At 39.7% G+C, this 13938-nt stretch overlaps 1 protein-coding gene across 2 annotated transcripts in view; it reads right to left on the bottom strand.

Moving 5' to 3' along the window:
• Positions 1-2706, bottom strand: part of ITM2B (integral membrane protein 2B) — a 35300-nt gene extending 32594 nt beyond the window's left edge. Inside the window, exon 1 of one of the 2 annotated variants that reach the window (XM_044668230.1) lies at positions 2336-2706. In XM_044668230.1, the coding sequence (XP_044524165.1) occupies positions 2336-2452 (117 nt within the window). In that variant the 5' untranslated portion in view covers positions 2453-2706. The remainder of the gene's footprint in view (positions 1-2335) is intronic. The other variant, XM_044668229.1, reaches the window with a different exon arrangement.
• Positions 2707-13938: the final 11232 nt, after the last annotated feature.

Here is a 13938-nt window from a genome sequence, read left to right as displayed (position 1 = left end):
AAATTAGGAGAACTTCTGAAGTTTTCCTAGCAAGTTCACCATTCCAGAAATTAGGAGAAAATTATCACAAGCTGATTTTAAGACTTTCTAGCCAACAAAAATCTGATTTTAGCCCAAAGATTTTCAAATTCTCCCAGAAGATTCAGGTCCAGAGACAAGTAAGGTTTCACTCCCCCCAATGACGTCACCCAATTTCTTTCTCTAGATTTCTTTTTTTTTCTTTTAAAAGGGGAGGAGTCAGTTATAGACACAGTCTTGTGATGATGGTTGTTTTCTACTTTCAGATGATATTTTTTGCTATATTGTACTATGGTGTCTAATATTTAGAACTGGGGGGGCCCTAATGAATATTAGATAAAAACAAATGTTCGGATAATCTACCACTGAAATGACAATATATTAGATCTATCCTAAGTACAGTTATTTTAGGACTGCATAGGATTCAGGGAAAGCAACATCAACTGAGCTACCTCTTAATCCATTTAGGGAATAGGCTGTTTCCATTTCAAAATAAGACAATCCATATCAAAATTAACTTTTGAAGCTTTTTTTAAAAATCTCTTAAGACTTCCATAAATATACAACAAAAAAGTAGAGGCCAAGTTGAAATTAATATTATATCTCGAAGTTGTGATGGTATATTTGGTAAGCAAAGAATCTTATTGGATAGGACCTTAGAATTCCATCTATTCTAAGTCAATGCAAGAATCCCCTCAACAACATTCTGAGCTAGGGGTCATCAAGTTATTCCAATACTTCAAAGTAACTGGCAAAGACCTGTTACCTCATTTCAATTTTAATTGTTAGAAATGGACAAAGCCTCGAAAAACAACTAGCAGCATTCATAAGTGGCACACAATAATTAGGCTTCTTTTATGAGTTAAAACAGTGTGTGAACTTTTTTTAATAAATTATAAGTTATATAATTGGAAAGGAAAAGTATTCCACAGCAAATTTCTTTTAAAACATTGGCAGAAATAACTTAAAACAAGGTCTACTAGTTGCAAAAATATACTCGTCACAGAAGTTAAAATAACACAAGTTGAAATGCAATAACCTTCTGCTGGTGTTTCTTTTGTTAAGCTGCAAAAATATAAGAAACTCCAGGAAAAGGTTATTGCATTTCTCGTACTGTTATTTTAACTTCTGCGACAAGTACCACAAAACAAATGCTTCGCAAATACCTTCAGTGGGGAAAATAATTACTCAATGGAAACAGAGATCCAGATAACCGCTCTATGATATTTATTTTAAAGTAGATTACGATAAACATGATTGTCTATTTTTAAAAATTGGAGATGAAGGGGGCTGCAAAAATCTTAGTTTCACCTAGTGTTGAGTGCTATTCATAGACTTCTAAATTTATTGGAAAAAACAAAACCTATGGCCAGTTTCCACTAACAGCTTCACAACAATTGCTGACCTTTGGCAGGAATGATATTGTTTTAATTATAAAATTAACAACTCATTCCAGCCAACTAGCCCGCCCCGCCTTCCCCTCTCCACCCCCACCATTAAGTTCAGCTGCCAATAAGGATGGGCGGGGGGGGGGGGTGGTGTAGAGACCGAAAGGAGGATAAGGAAGAAAATGCTTTTTTTTTTTTTTTTTTAAGAGGCTTACAGCTTGCTGGACTCAATCCAAGTACTGTTCGGCTCCAAAACGAAAGTAGAAAAAGAAACCCAGGGTTTAGGCTAGTTCTGATGTCAGCCATTTTAGGATTTATTTATAAAGGGGAAGGAAGGGACAAACTCGGCTGGGGGGTGGTAGTGGAGTGGGGAGTGTTGTTTTTGTTTTGCACGTTCCTCGGTTGGTCCGAGGCTAAGCCCCCAGGTGCACCCAGCGGCTGCAGCGGGGCGGCCCGGGCCCTACACCCCGCCCCAACAGTACCAAAGACAGCGAACGAAGCGGGAACTAAGCTTTTAATCTCCCTAGCCTCCAGTCCGTCCCCAAGCAGCCCGTGCTAAGTAAAGAGCTCGCCACCCCCACCCCCCTCCCCGCACACGCACTTCCTTACAAAGGAGCCGGCCTGGGCTGAAGGAGAAAGGGGGCAATCGGAGGAGAAAGGGGGGGGGGGGAGGGGGAGGGAAGTGTTAGGTTTCCCTGGAAAGTAGCTCACGGTGGCTCCCCTTCTTCCTCGCCTTACCCCCACTTCATCCAGGGATCCCAGTCGGACAGTGAACCTTGCAACTTGATCTAGATCGCCCCCCACCACCACTTCCCAGTGATTCTCCCTGGGATCCCTTCGGGGCGCCCCACAACCGCCACCTCACTCCCAGCACCGACCATTCAACCCCCCCCCCCCAACCTCTCCCCAGCCCAGCCCAGCGCTCGGACCTTGCAGTCTACACTGACGGCGTCCGGAGGGATGATGAGCGCCTCCTCGCCGCTCTTGGGCTCCTCCTTCTTGGCCTCCTTCTGGGCCAGAGCCGAGTTAAATGCCACCTTCACCATGGCGCGGCCTCTCGCTGCCCTCACGGGGTTGGGGGTGGCACTCGCTGCGGGCCGCCTGCAAGCGGCAGCTGCCTTCTCCTCCTTTTCCTCCTCCTCCGCCCGGGTTCCGAGCTGGCGAGAGGTCCCTGCTCAAGCGCGGCCGGACAGTAAAGGTCCGTCTGCTGCGGGCTCAGCCTGAGCCTGCACAGCCTCTGCTGCTGCTGCTGCTATTGCTATAGCTGCTGCTCCTGCGGCTAGGGTTCCTGCTCTCAGGCTCTCTCGATCCCGCTGTGCAGGCGCTGGAAGCTCACGCACCCAGGGGGAAGGGCGGGGAAGGGGGCGGAGCGACCCGCCTTCGGAGAAGGGGGGAGTGAAGGGGGAGGAGCAAAGAGCAAAGAGACCTGCACTGCCCCAGGGCTGGGGAACCGGCCAGGGGAGCTGCACCCCCGGAGAGCAACTGGGACTGCCTCCCCTTCGTTTTTTATTTTAGGTATAATTAGGCCAACTTTTCTGGTGTTTCCTAAAACAGATGGGACTTAATCCCTTGCAGTTCCACCCCACCTTCTCCTATTGAATTCCTCTACAAATATGAAAATTTAGGTAATAATCTGTGCCTCAGTTTCCTCATCTGTTCAAGGGAATTGTCATGAGGTGGAGCAAATCTGAACTTCTGCACTCTGCTTGGTGAGATAAATACCACTTATCCCAAAGATCTGCTTTCTTTTCTGTCTGTGTGGGTCCCACCCACGGGCGGTTACCTGAGTCAGACGCCGTATTCTCTAAGCCTTCTTTTCCCCTACCCTCCATCTCTCTCCCTCTTCCTCCTCTTCTTTCTCTTCCTCCTCCCTTCTCCTCCGTCTGTCTTCCTGTTGTGACCTGCCTCCAGAGCAGTTCTTTCTGTTGCTAAGCTGTACCACATTTGAACCTAAATCGTTCCCTTATGGATGAATAAAGCCCATACATAAACTTTTTGTCTGTGACCTAACACCGAAGAGATACAATAAGGTTTAATTCAACAGCCATATATTAAGCACCTACTCCTGATGGGCAAAGAACACACTACCAGATATTTCTGTAAAATTAGCTCAGGAATTATGACATGTAGAAAGTCAAAGAGATAGGTAGCACAGTTGATCCTGGTTCCCCTGACTTCAACTTCACCATTCTTTTCACTAAACTTACTTAGCTTATTTTATGAAAAAGTTTCCGATCTAATTCACCCTTCCTGCTGCTGTCAAAGTGATTTTTCCATTAGGACAAGTCCAAGTCATTTCTCTACTCAATGAAATACATTGGCTTCCTATTGCTTCTGGGATAAAATATAAGCAATCCTAGGCTTCTAAAGTCCTTTGCAACCTAGCCCCTGTCGACATGGAATCTAGAGTTCCCAAACTTGTGGCTTAGTGAGGTATGATGAACCCCAAGTTTAGAAATAGTTTGTAGATTGGAGACCCCAAAAGCTTGTGCTTGTTCCCGAGAGAATCCACCCTGAAGGGAATCTCTGGCTAGCAGTTGCAGACTGAATAATGAACCCCAGGGTAAATGCTAAATACCTTTTTGTCCTAGGTAGTCTTCCCCATTGTATCAAAGACCCTTCCCAGGAAGACTACCCGGGCAGGGATCATTCCTTTAGTATCCATTGTGTAAGCAGTCCCTTTCCCCTACACCCTAGCCTCTAGCTATGATCCCTTTCTATAGCTTGATTGTATCCTATCAGTATAATGTAAATCATCTCTCCCAGCCCCTGGATCTTCCCAAATGGTATATAAGTTCCCCAATTTCCTTTGTTCCTGGGAGTTGTCATCTAGCGCGGTGGCACTCCCAGGGGCATCAGGGAGCTGAGCGAAGCAGTGTTCATTTAGACTCTGCACAAGGCGAAGCTCTGCATAAGAGGCCAAGTAGCCCTCATCCCCCTTTCCCTTGATTAAAGAGTGGTTTTATGACTATTTAATAGTTCTGCTTTTTTTTAACGCAGTTAAAAAGTTAACACCCCAGTCTACCTTTTCAGTCTTATTGTACTTATTCTTCTTCCTATTCTTTACAATGTAGCCAAACTAGCCTTCTTGCTGTTCCCAGCACACTATGCTCCATTTCCCATCTCCTTGCCTTTGAAGGGGCTGGCTAACTCCTATTCCTTCCCGACATTTCTTCTAATCTCTTATTGTCTTCTACATGAAGCTTTTCTAGATCTCTCCAGCTACTACTATATTCTCCCCACACACCAATTTTTCCCCTATAGTCTGCATGTAAAAAAATCTATAAAATCATATATACAAATCTAAATGTGCACAGGCTATCTCCCAGATAGAACATTAGCCCCATGAGGGCAGGAACTATTTCCTTCTTGACTTCTTATATCTAGTACCAAACATAGCACATAGAAGGAATTTTAAAAATGCTCATTGATTGATTGAAGTAAATATACTCATTTTCTAGAAAGATAACCTTAGTTAAGAGGGGAGGAAGATCATTTTCATTACCCTAGAAATGGTGGAAGATTTCATAATTGTTCCACCTTTGGAAAGTAGAACAGATTCCTTAATATTGATCTGGTGATACTATGTGTAATACAATAGAATTTCTTGAGTCAAATTTCTCATTTACTAGCTAGGTGACTTGTTCTTATATGGGCTTCAGAGGCTCGAAGAGATGAACTTTGCTTTATCTTGTCCAGAATCAGTTCTCCACCATTTCCTATTTCATCTCTTCTGGCCACCATCTGATCCATACCATGCTTCTCCTTCCTCCATTTCCATCTCCCCTTTAAATTAATCTTCTACTATTAGAATATAAGTTCCTTGAGGGCAAGGATTGGTTTGCTTGCTTATATTTTTATTCCCAGCAGTTAACAAAGTGCCCAGCACATAACTAGTAGTTAAAAACATATGGTCTAATGATCTATTTGTCTATCTCTCATTATTTGTAAAAACAAAGTTTAGACTCTATAGTCTCTAAGATCTAAATTCCTATGTTTTTAACTATTACCAACCTATGACTTTTGTAGCTTGAGAATTCAGTTCTGGTCTGGTAGAAAGCTGGTATATGGTATATTCCAGACCATCCCAGAGTGGTTTGTCCAAACCCTGGGCCTTTGTTAAACTGGAGGACTCCTGAGATGTTGAGTCTGTTGTCCTTTGAATTTTGGAAGGTCTATTTTAGAATGGGTTTAAGGTAACTCTGGAAGTACCAAGCCAAAAAAGTTTCTTAGTTGTACCAAGACATTTGAACTGGTTTATTAAGATGAGGGCATTGTGGAGTTAGATTTACTTCCCAGCACCACCCAGAACTAGGGTGAATTCAAGTCCAAATCTGAGTGAGCCTCTAGGGCTATTTTAGAATTTAAGTATAATGGCAAAGTCAAAATGGTACAGAATTAGGCAATTCCAAGTCCACTAGGCCATTCTCAGTCTGTAACCTTAAGCAAGTAACAAGCAAGCAGACAAAAGATCAGGGGGGTTAGCACTAGAGATACTATGGGAATTCCTTATTCTCCAGATGGAGAAATTGATCCAGAAAGAGGTTAAAAGTAATAGAGATAGGGGCAGCTGGGTAGCTCAGTGGAGTGAGAGTCAGGCCTAGAGACAGGAGGTCCTAGGTTCAAACCCGGCCTCAGCCACTTCCCAGCTGTGTGACCCTGGGCAAGTCACTTGACCCCCATTGCCCACCCTTACCAATCTTCCACCTGTGAGACAATACACCAAAGTACAAGGGTTTAAAAACAAACAAAAAAAAAAAAAGTAATAGAGATAGTTACTATCTGAACTGGAATTAAGATGCAGGTCTTATGTTTCCAGATCTAGGGCTTTTTCCTCTAGAACCATTTTGGTGAAGGCATGGCACTCCTGCCCCGGTAGCAGGGAAGGGGCTGCTCCCTTTCTCCTCTCCACCTCCTCTGAGGACATTTTTTGCATGTTCCGCCCCTCTTTCCAGCCACCCAATTAGAGCACTTCCTCCCTCTGATGTCCGGGGTAATTGAGGGGGGGGAGGGGCAGGTTTCACAGGCAGCTTGAAGTTGCAGTTTGGGCCCCCAGTCTTGCCAACAGTGCACTAGACTTTATGGTCTCCCTGGGTCTCAGTTTTTTTCTTTCTCACTAAGACAAGAAAGGTGGATTAGATAAACTTTATGGTCACTTCCAGCTCCAATATTTTCTAATTCTGAATTCAATTCTTCAACTTCCAATTCCATTCTATATCTGGTTACCTGTTGTCTCTGGCCTCAAAGCATACAAATAGGAAGGGACTTCAGAGATCATATTGTCCAGTCTCTTACCCAAAACATGAATCCAAACCTCTGACTTAAGATGCTGAAGCTGGGACAGATTTCTTGGAATGTTCTTGTTTCTAAAGGCTAAAGGGTCTTATTTTGTAATTTAATTTTTTATTTTTTCAGTTATATGTAGGAAAACTTTTTGTTGGTTCTTTTTTGACATTTTAAAACTCAGATTTTTCTCCCTCCTCTCCCTTCCCCCCCAAGCAGTGAATAGTCTGATATAGGTTATACCCATACTTTCATGTAATACATATTTCCATATTGCTCATCATGATAGAAGACCCTATACAATATACAATATTGTATACAATAGAAATGCTGAGGAATCTTATAAGGAAGACATGGGTGATTACAGAATTCAGTTCATTTCAAGAAATAGTAACAGTCCTTAAAAGATGCCAGGAAACTGCAAATTATGTTGTACCACTCAATCTTCTGGACTCCAGGCCAAGCAGTCTATCTAGTCTTCCCTTGGATGGTAGCCCTGCCCCCACCAGCTTAGCTCATGGCACCTGTGCTGTGGATAAGCAGGACCTTCACCTTCTTGGACACTTCAGGAAAGAGAAAGAGATTGCTTCACTCTGGTGATTCTAAAGACACTACCATTCTGTCTATGCAGCCAATAGAAAGAGACTGCTGCTTGGGAAGTACAGGATATTTTTTCCAGAAGCATATCCCTGTCTTCTCCTTTTCCTCCATCTTAGGTGACCTGTTGTTATACAAAGCCCCATTACATATTTAAAAATATATATGTATATGTATATATGTGTGCATGTAGGTGCTCACATTTAATTGAGGGAACTTATTTTTTGTTTTTCTTTTTCAATGAAAGAAAGGAGATTTCTGTTAATGAAATAAAACTTGAAAAAAACCTCAAGGAATATGATTGATTGCTCTCTCATTAAGTCAATATAAGACCCTTACAAAGAAGGTGCTTTGTAAATCCTTCAAATACTCTATGACTGTGAGCTAGAACAATAGCTTCAGATTTGCAAAAGGCAGTTTAAAAAATGACATAAATTTCTATTTTTCTTCGAGTCCCATAATAGACCAACATAGCCCTAGTCCAGAATGTGGCTGATTGGTCACTTTGTCCACTGTAATAATTTGTGCTGATTCCCATATAGTTGTATCTTTTAGCATTGGTTAAGACAGAATGTTTGGATCCACTATGTTCTACTTTAATGTGCCAATTGCAAAGACATAGCTCACTTCTCATTTCTAGAGCTTCCAAATCCTAGCTCTCCCAAGGCTTGCATATATTGAATGCATAGAAATTATAGTTTAAGATAAGGAAGGGACCTAGAGGTCATGTAGTCCAGGTCTCTGGTGAGGCCCAGAGAAGCAAAATAATTTGCCCCAAGTCACACAGGTTATAATTGGCAGAGCCAGGGTAGAAGCTCAGTTCCTTTGATTGGGAATCTTGTGCTCTTTCCATTGTACCATATTGCTCCTACCAAATATAATGACTTTTACAGTAAATCAATTCCATCATTGATATAAGGAAAGCATTTTATAAACCTTTCAAGCACTATGCAAACATGAGCCATTATTATGCACAATAACTTCTGATTTGCCAAAAGCAGTTAAAAAACATTCACATAGATTTCTGTTTTTCAAAAAAAAATGTTTCTACTGCCTTCCTTTCCATAAAAGTCCATCGTGTCCAAGGATTTCTGGAAATGTTTTTCTTCACTGTTCCCTGGACAGCTGAAAGGTCCAGCAGGCGGCTGAAGCAAGCTATGAATGATACTGTGGGGAGGGCAGTCCAACCTGTGCTCTGAGCTTCCATCCTGAAGACACTGAACACAAGGAGCCTGGGGAATACTCCAGCATCCCCAATATCTCAGCTGCCCTGGTCTCACTGTTGTGGCCTGAGGTTAGGGGCATTTCATTGTGCATTAGCCTGGCCCCTGGCAAGTCCCAACCAGACTCCCAGCTCCTGACCCGGGCCAAGGAATCTGGCAAGATATCAGGAAATCCTCTTTTGACAGATGCTTACTGGTCCCAGATGTCGTCCTGGCAGGATTTGGGAAATAAGGTACCTCATAAAGGAAAGAGTACACAGAGGATGGACAGTTTGCAGCCCAAGATGAGGAATCCAGCCTTGATTTACACATTGATTGCAAACTTCTCCCAAGATACTTTAACCAATTGGAGGTCAGGATAGTAAAGAGACTCAGAATCACAACATACAGGGATTAACGAAAGAAGCTATTGTAAAGAAACTATGTCTGGGCCAAGCATAATAATTTGGGGCAGCAGGTGAATGGTAAGAGTTCATTGAGTTGAATTTTCAAAAGTGAATTGTCTCTTTTGCCAGTGTATTTGATCTCATTTTATTTTCCTATATATGTTCATTCTTATTGGATTCTAAGTTCCTTGAGATCAAGAACTATGCTAGATTTATCATTGTATTTCCAGAATCTCGTGTATTATAAATATTTCTTAAATAGAATTAAATTCATGGTAGCCATATTAATGATCTTAAAATATTTGACAAAGAGCTTTCAGGTAAAAGAGAGAATAAACTTAATCTGAAGTGTGTGTGTATACACACACACACACACACACACACATATATATATATATATATATATATATATACATATATATATATATACAAAGAGCTTTCAGGTAGAAGAGAGAATAAACTTAATCTGAAGTGTGTGTGTATATATATATATATATCCAGGAGGTAGAATTAAGACCACCAAATAGCAGTACAAAAAGAAGCACATTTTATTTCAACATTAGGAAGAACTTCCTAAAAATTCAAGCTGTCCAAAATATATATGGGATTTAGGGGTTTTTTTAGGGTTAGGATTTTCCCATCATTGAAAGAGTTTTTTTATCATGAGGATTCTTATTTTAGATAGAGGTTGGCCTAGCTGATCTCTAGAGTTCTTTCCAGCTATCACATATATTCTATGACCTATACCTCAGTGTCTCCATCTGTAATAGATAGCTATCCATTCAATAATAGCTAGCATTTATATTATATTTAAAGGTTTCCAAAACACTCTTCAAATATTATCTCATTTATTCCTTACAGCACCCCTGGAAGGTAGGTGCTATTCCAATATCCATTTTATAGATGAGGAAACTAAGAAGACAGAGATCAAGTGACTTGCTTTAGGCTATACCACCTCTTTAGTATCTGAAGCTGGATTTGAACTCAAATATTCCTTATCCTGGGTCTAATACTCTATCTGCCGTGCCACTTAATTGCTTCTAGTAATTTTTTTAACTTGAAAAACCTTTACCTTTCTTCTTAGAATCAATAGTTTGTATTGGTCCAAGACAGAAGAGTGGTAAGGACTAGGCAATGAGGATTAAGTGACTTGCCTAGGGCCACACAGCTAGGAAAGCCAGATTTGAACCTAGGAGCTCCTATTTCTAGGACTGACTTTTAATCCACTGAACCACCTAGCTATCCCCACTTCCATTATGTTTTATAAAGATTAAAATTAATATACAATATCTAAGTATTATATTTTATAAAGTTTATTAATAATAAAGTAAAAAAAGCTAGCTAACCAATCCACAGTTGCGAGAAAAAAAAAGAGAAAGAGGCAGAGTTACAGCCAACTATATACAAAATGTGACCACACAAAGTGGTAGAGAAATTAAAAGGAATTTTGGGAAATACCAAAGGAATTCTGGGGAAAGTAGTTCAAAGGTACAAAATTCTCTAATTATATGGTTTACTGATAAAACCGTGTTAGGTTATATTAAACTAATTATTCTACATACATATATTCTACATGGATATAGAAATGTATGTATAAAATGTTATTTTATATAGAATATATACTTTACATATAATATAAAATATTAGAGAAATATTATATATAATTCCTGCCTTCAAAGAATTTGTGGTCTTCGTTGGAAAGGTGCCATATCTAAAGAATGTAAATCATAATTCCAAAAAGATGTTATAAAGCAGTGAGCAAAATAGTAACTAAAGAATGGTGCAAAGGAAAATTGCACTAGGGTTTTAGGGTGGAAGAAACTTTAGGCTCATAGATCTTGAAATAAAAGGCTAACTCAGAAATCTAGTCCAATTTTGGTAGAGTATAAAAAATAGTAGCTCTGCAGAGGGCTTAGGTTCAAGTCCTGCTTGCAGGATTTTTTATACTCTGCCAAAATACTGTAGATTGGAATGGTCTTTTCAGAGAAGAAGGGTGCAAATTTCAAACTTGGTCTTAAAAGCATGGTTGCATTTTAGATAGGCAAATAGGAATAGGGAGGACATTCCTTCCAGGTGAGAGAATAACACGAATAAAGGCTAGAATGAGCATGGCATGTATAGGAGATAGAGAAAAGTCAACCTGACTGGAGTAAGGTCTCTCAGAAAGCAGTAGGAAAACAAAGAAGGAAAATAAAGGATGGCATCATAATACAAAGAGTCTTGAACATCATGTTTGGATTTCATCTTGTAGGTAATGAGCAGCTGATATAAGTTTCTGAGCAGGTGACATGATTAAAGTAATGCTTTAAAAAAGATTAAGCTGGGAGCTCTGTATGAGATGGATTGAAAGAGGCAAATAAAAGCATCTAAGAGAAATCTAAATGTTCTTCCTGGTTCTCACTGTACTAGGCAGAATGGTTAGAAGGCTATTATAGTAGTCTGCTTATTCTTCAAAGGAATAATATACAGGTAAATAAGACAAGTATTTATACACACACACACACACACACACACACACACACACACACACACACACACATTTTAGGATGAAAGGTGCCATCAAAACGTAATAGTACTAATAGCCTAGAGAAAATAATTTTTAAAACTCATGTGATACTGTTGTTATATGATAAGAATGGGACCAAAAAGGCATACAAAATGGACAGAACATGATAAAAATGACTTTTCTCTCCTTCTTTATGAAACTTCTACCCAATATTTCAATCAGGAGAAAGCTGGAAACTGAAGGCAAGCAGAGTAAACATTGGACTAGGGACATAAGCAACCTGGATTCTAGTCTCAGCTCTGTTATTAGTTCACTGTGTGACCTTGAACAAATCACTGAACCTCTCCAGATCTCAATGGAGACTAGCAGATCATAAAATGTAACAGTCTAAGACTGGATGAGTAGAGGAGTTGGGACCACTGTCCTCTAAACACAAATTCCTAGAATTGGTACTTTTCTGGGACTATGTTTAGTTTCACCTATTACTTTATAGTCATACTTTGTATATCTGTTTTTAAGTCTTATTCATTGATTTTTCCCTAATTTCCTACTTCTAGGGTCAGCCTGCCTGCTTTAAGCTGAACTTGCCTTTCTTTTGTTATGTTTCCATGGTGATTGGTAGAAGCAATGTCTCTAACACTAATAATATCTTTACCTCTTCTCCTGTTTTTCCCTTGGGATTCTAGGTGACAGGTAAGGCAAATGCTCACATAGAGGTCAGAAGAAGTGATGCACAATCTCTCTGAAGAACTATGATATCAATTATAAGACATAAGAGACATTGGCGCAGGACTGTCCAGCCTGGTGTACCCACATCAAAGAAGGCACTGTGTTCTATGAGCAAAGCAGAATTGCAGAAGCTCAAAAGAAATGGGAGACGGACAAATTCAGAAATGTCTCCATCCCAAATATTCACCGAAGACTATCTGTGTCCAACCTGTGGGAGAGCCTTCCTAGCTTCTCCTGGTCTGATCAGCCAAAGTCTGACACACTGTGCATCGATCCCTACATTGTGATGTCATTTGAACAAAAACAACTAGGTCACAGGGCTTTTTAATGTTACTTTTACTCTAAGAATGTCTTCATTCTTCATGTACTACCTATCAGGTTGAAAGAGAGCATATATATACATGTATATATATATGTAAATATAATATTATATATATATATGTATATATATAAAATAAGCCACTATAGATAATCTCATCCCTTTTACCTTTCAGGTTCCTCAACTCTAAACCGAGGACATTTGTGCTATAAATAATGACAAATATTTTCAGCATCATTGGAAGCTTGGATTTGCAATCAGGCTGGACTTAACAAGGTGGAAAAGTAGATATAAAGAAAATGAGTTTGACAGGAAGTCTGGGATCATACTGTTAAAGGAAAAATATTAAAACCTCTTGTGTTTTAGGCACATTTGCCAGAAACACATTTATTAATATCATTCTAAATCTAAATATTTCTAGCTTATCAAGAGAAATGTTCAAGTTGACACTGTCCTATTTCCCCTTGCCTCATGTTTCCTTGGATATCTGTCTCTTCAAGGCAATTTGAGGAAACATTTGTAAGAATCTTGAACAAAGAAAAGGTCACAATGTGTTAGAATATAGTTTTAATCTACTAAAACTCAATTTGTCCCTCGAACACTCCCCTCAAGGAATAAAAGGGCCTTGTGCCTATGTTCCTTTCTTAAAAGAAAAGACAATTATTTTTAACTGTACAATAGGTTTTTTTGTATCTAAACATGGTTAAAACATTAATTCATATTCCTGGGACTTCAGCTTTTGTTCTCAACTATTTTTACATTAAAAACATTTTACATTAAAATTACATTCCTAAAGGGGGAAGTATAGAAAGGACTTCAGAATAGAGGAATATTTGTTTCTTAATATTTTCAGTGGAACTAAAAGGGAGGCTTTTAAAATGCTTCTACAATATCAAAGACAAAACCCTATATAAGTACAAAGTGAAGAATTTCTATAATTCTGAAAATTCTTATCCCCACCTTCCTCCTCTATCTTTCTCCATGACCCATCCCTCCTCCTTCATTATTTTAGGTTCTACACCTATTACAATGTGTGCTCACTGCAAGGAGAGATTGTTTCATTCTTTGTATGTAACCTCAGTGCCTAACAGAGATCCTTATACATAAAGTGGATGAAAAATCCTCTACCCCCTTATATGAGGATTAGATTTTAATGTTAGCAGTAGTCTTGAGATACTCATAATTGTAATTCTAAGATAGTTAGCCTAATATGATCTATTTTTAACATGGTATTTTAAACTTGATAAATAAGTTGTAATATTCTTTGGGGTATATGAGAAGGTCTCTCACAGTGCTGGGGATCTTTTGGTCTCGAACAGAAGTCTGGCTTTATTGTGGGACTTGGCCCTCTCATAATAAGCCTATCTTTCTTTTGGGCTTGGAGACTCGGTTTCTCTAACTTGCGTTCCTGTGGTTTAAAATTATGCAACAATAGTAAACCCTTAATAAATACCTGCTAATTAATTGATGTTTTTCCCTCATTGTCAAC

This window comes from Gracilinanus agilis, chromosome 3, assembly GCF_016433145.1.
Source record: "Gracilinanus agilis isolate LMUSP501 chromosome 3, AgileGrace, whole genome shotgun sequence".
NCBI classification, from domain to species: Eukaryota; Metazoa; Chordata; class Mammalia; order Didelphimorphia; family Didelphidae; genus Gracilinanus; species Gracilinanus agilis.
Note: the sequence above shows the minus strand (reverse complement) of the source record. Positions and strands in the feature narration are given on the sequence as shown.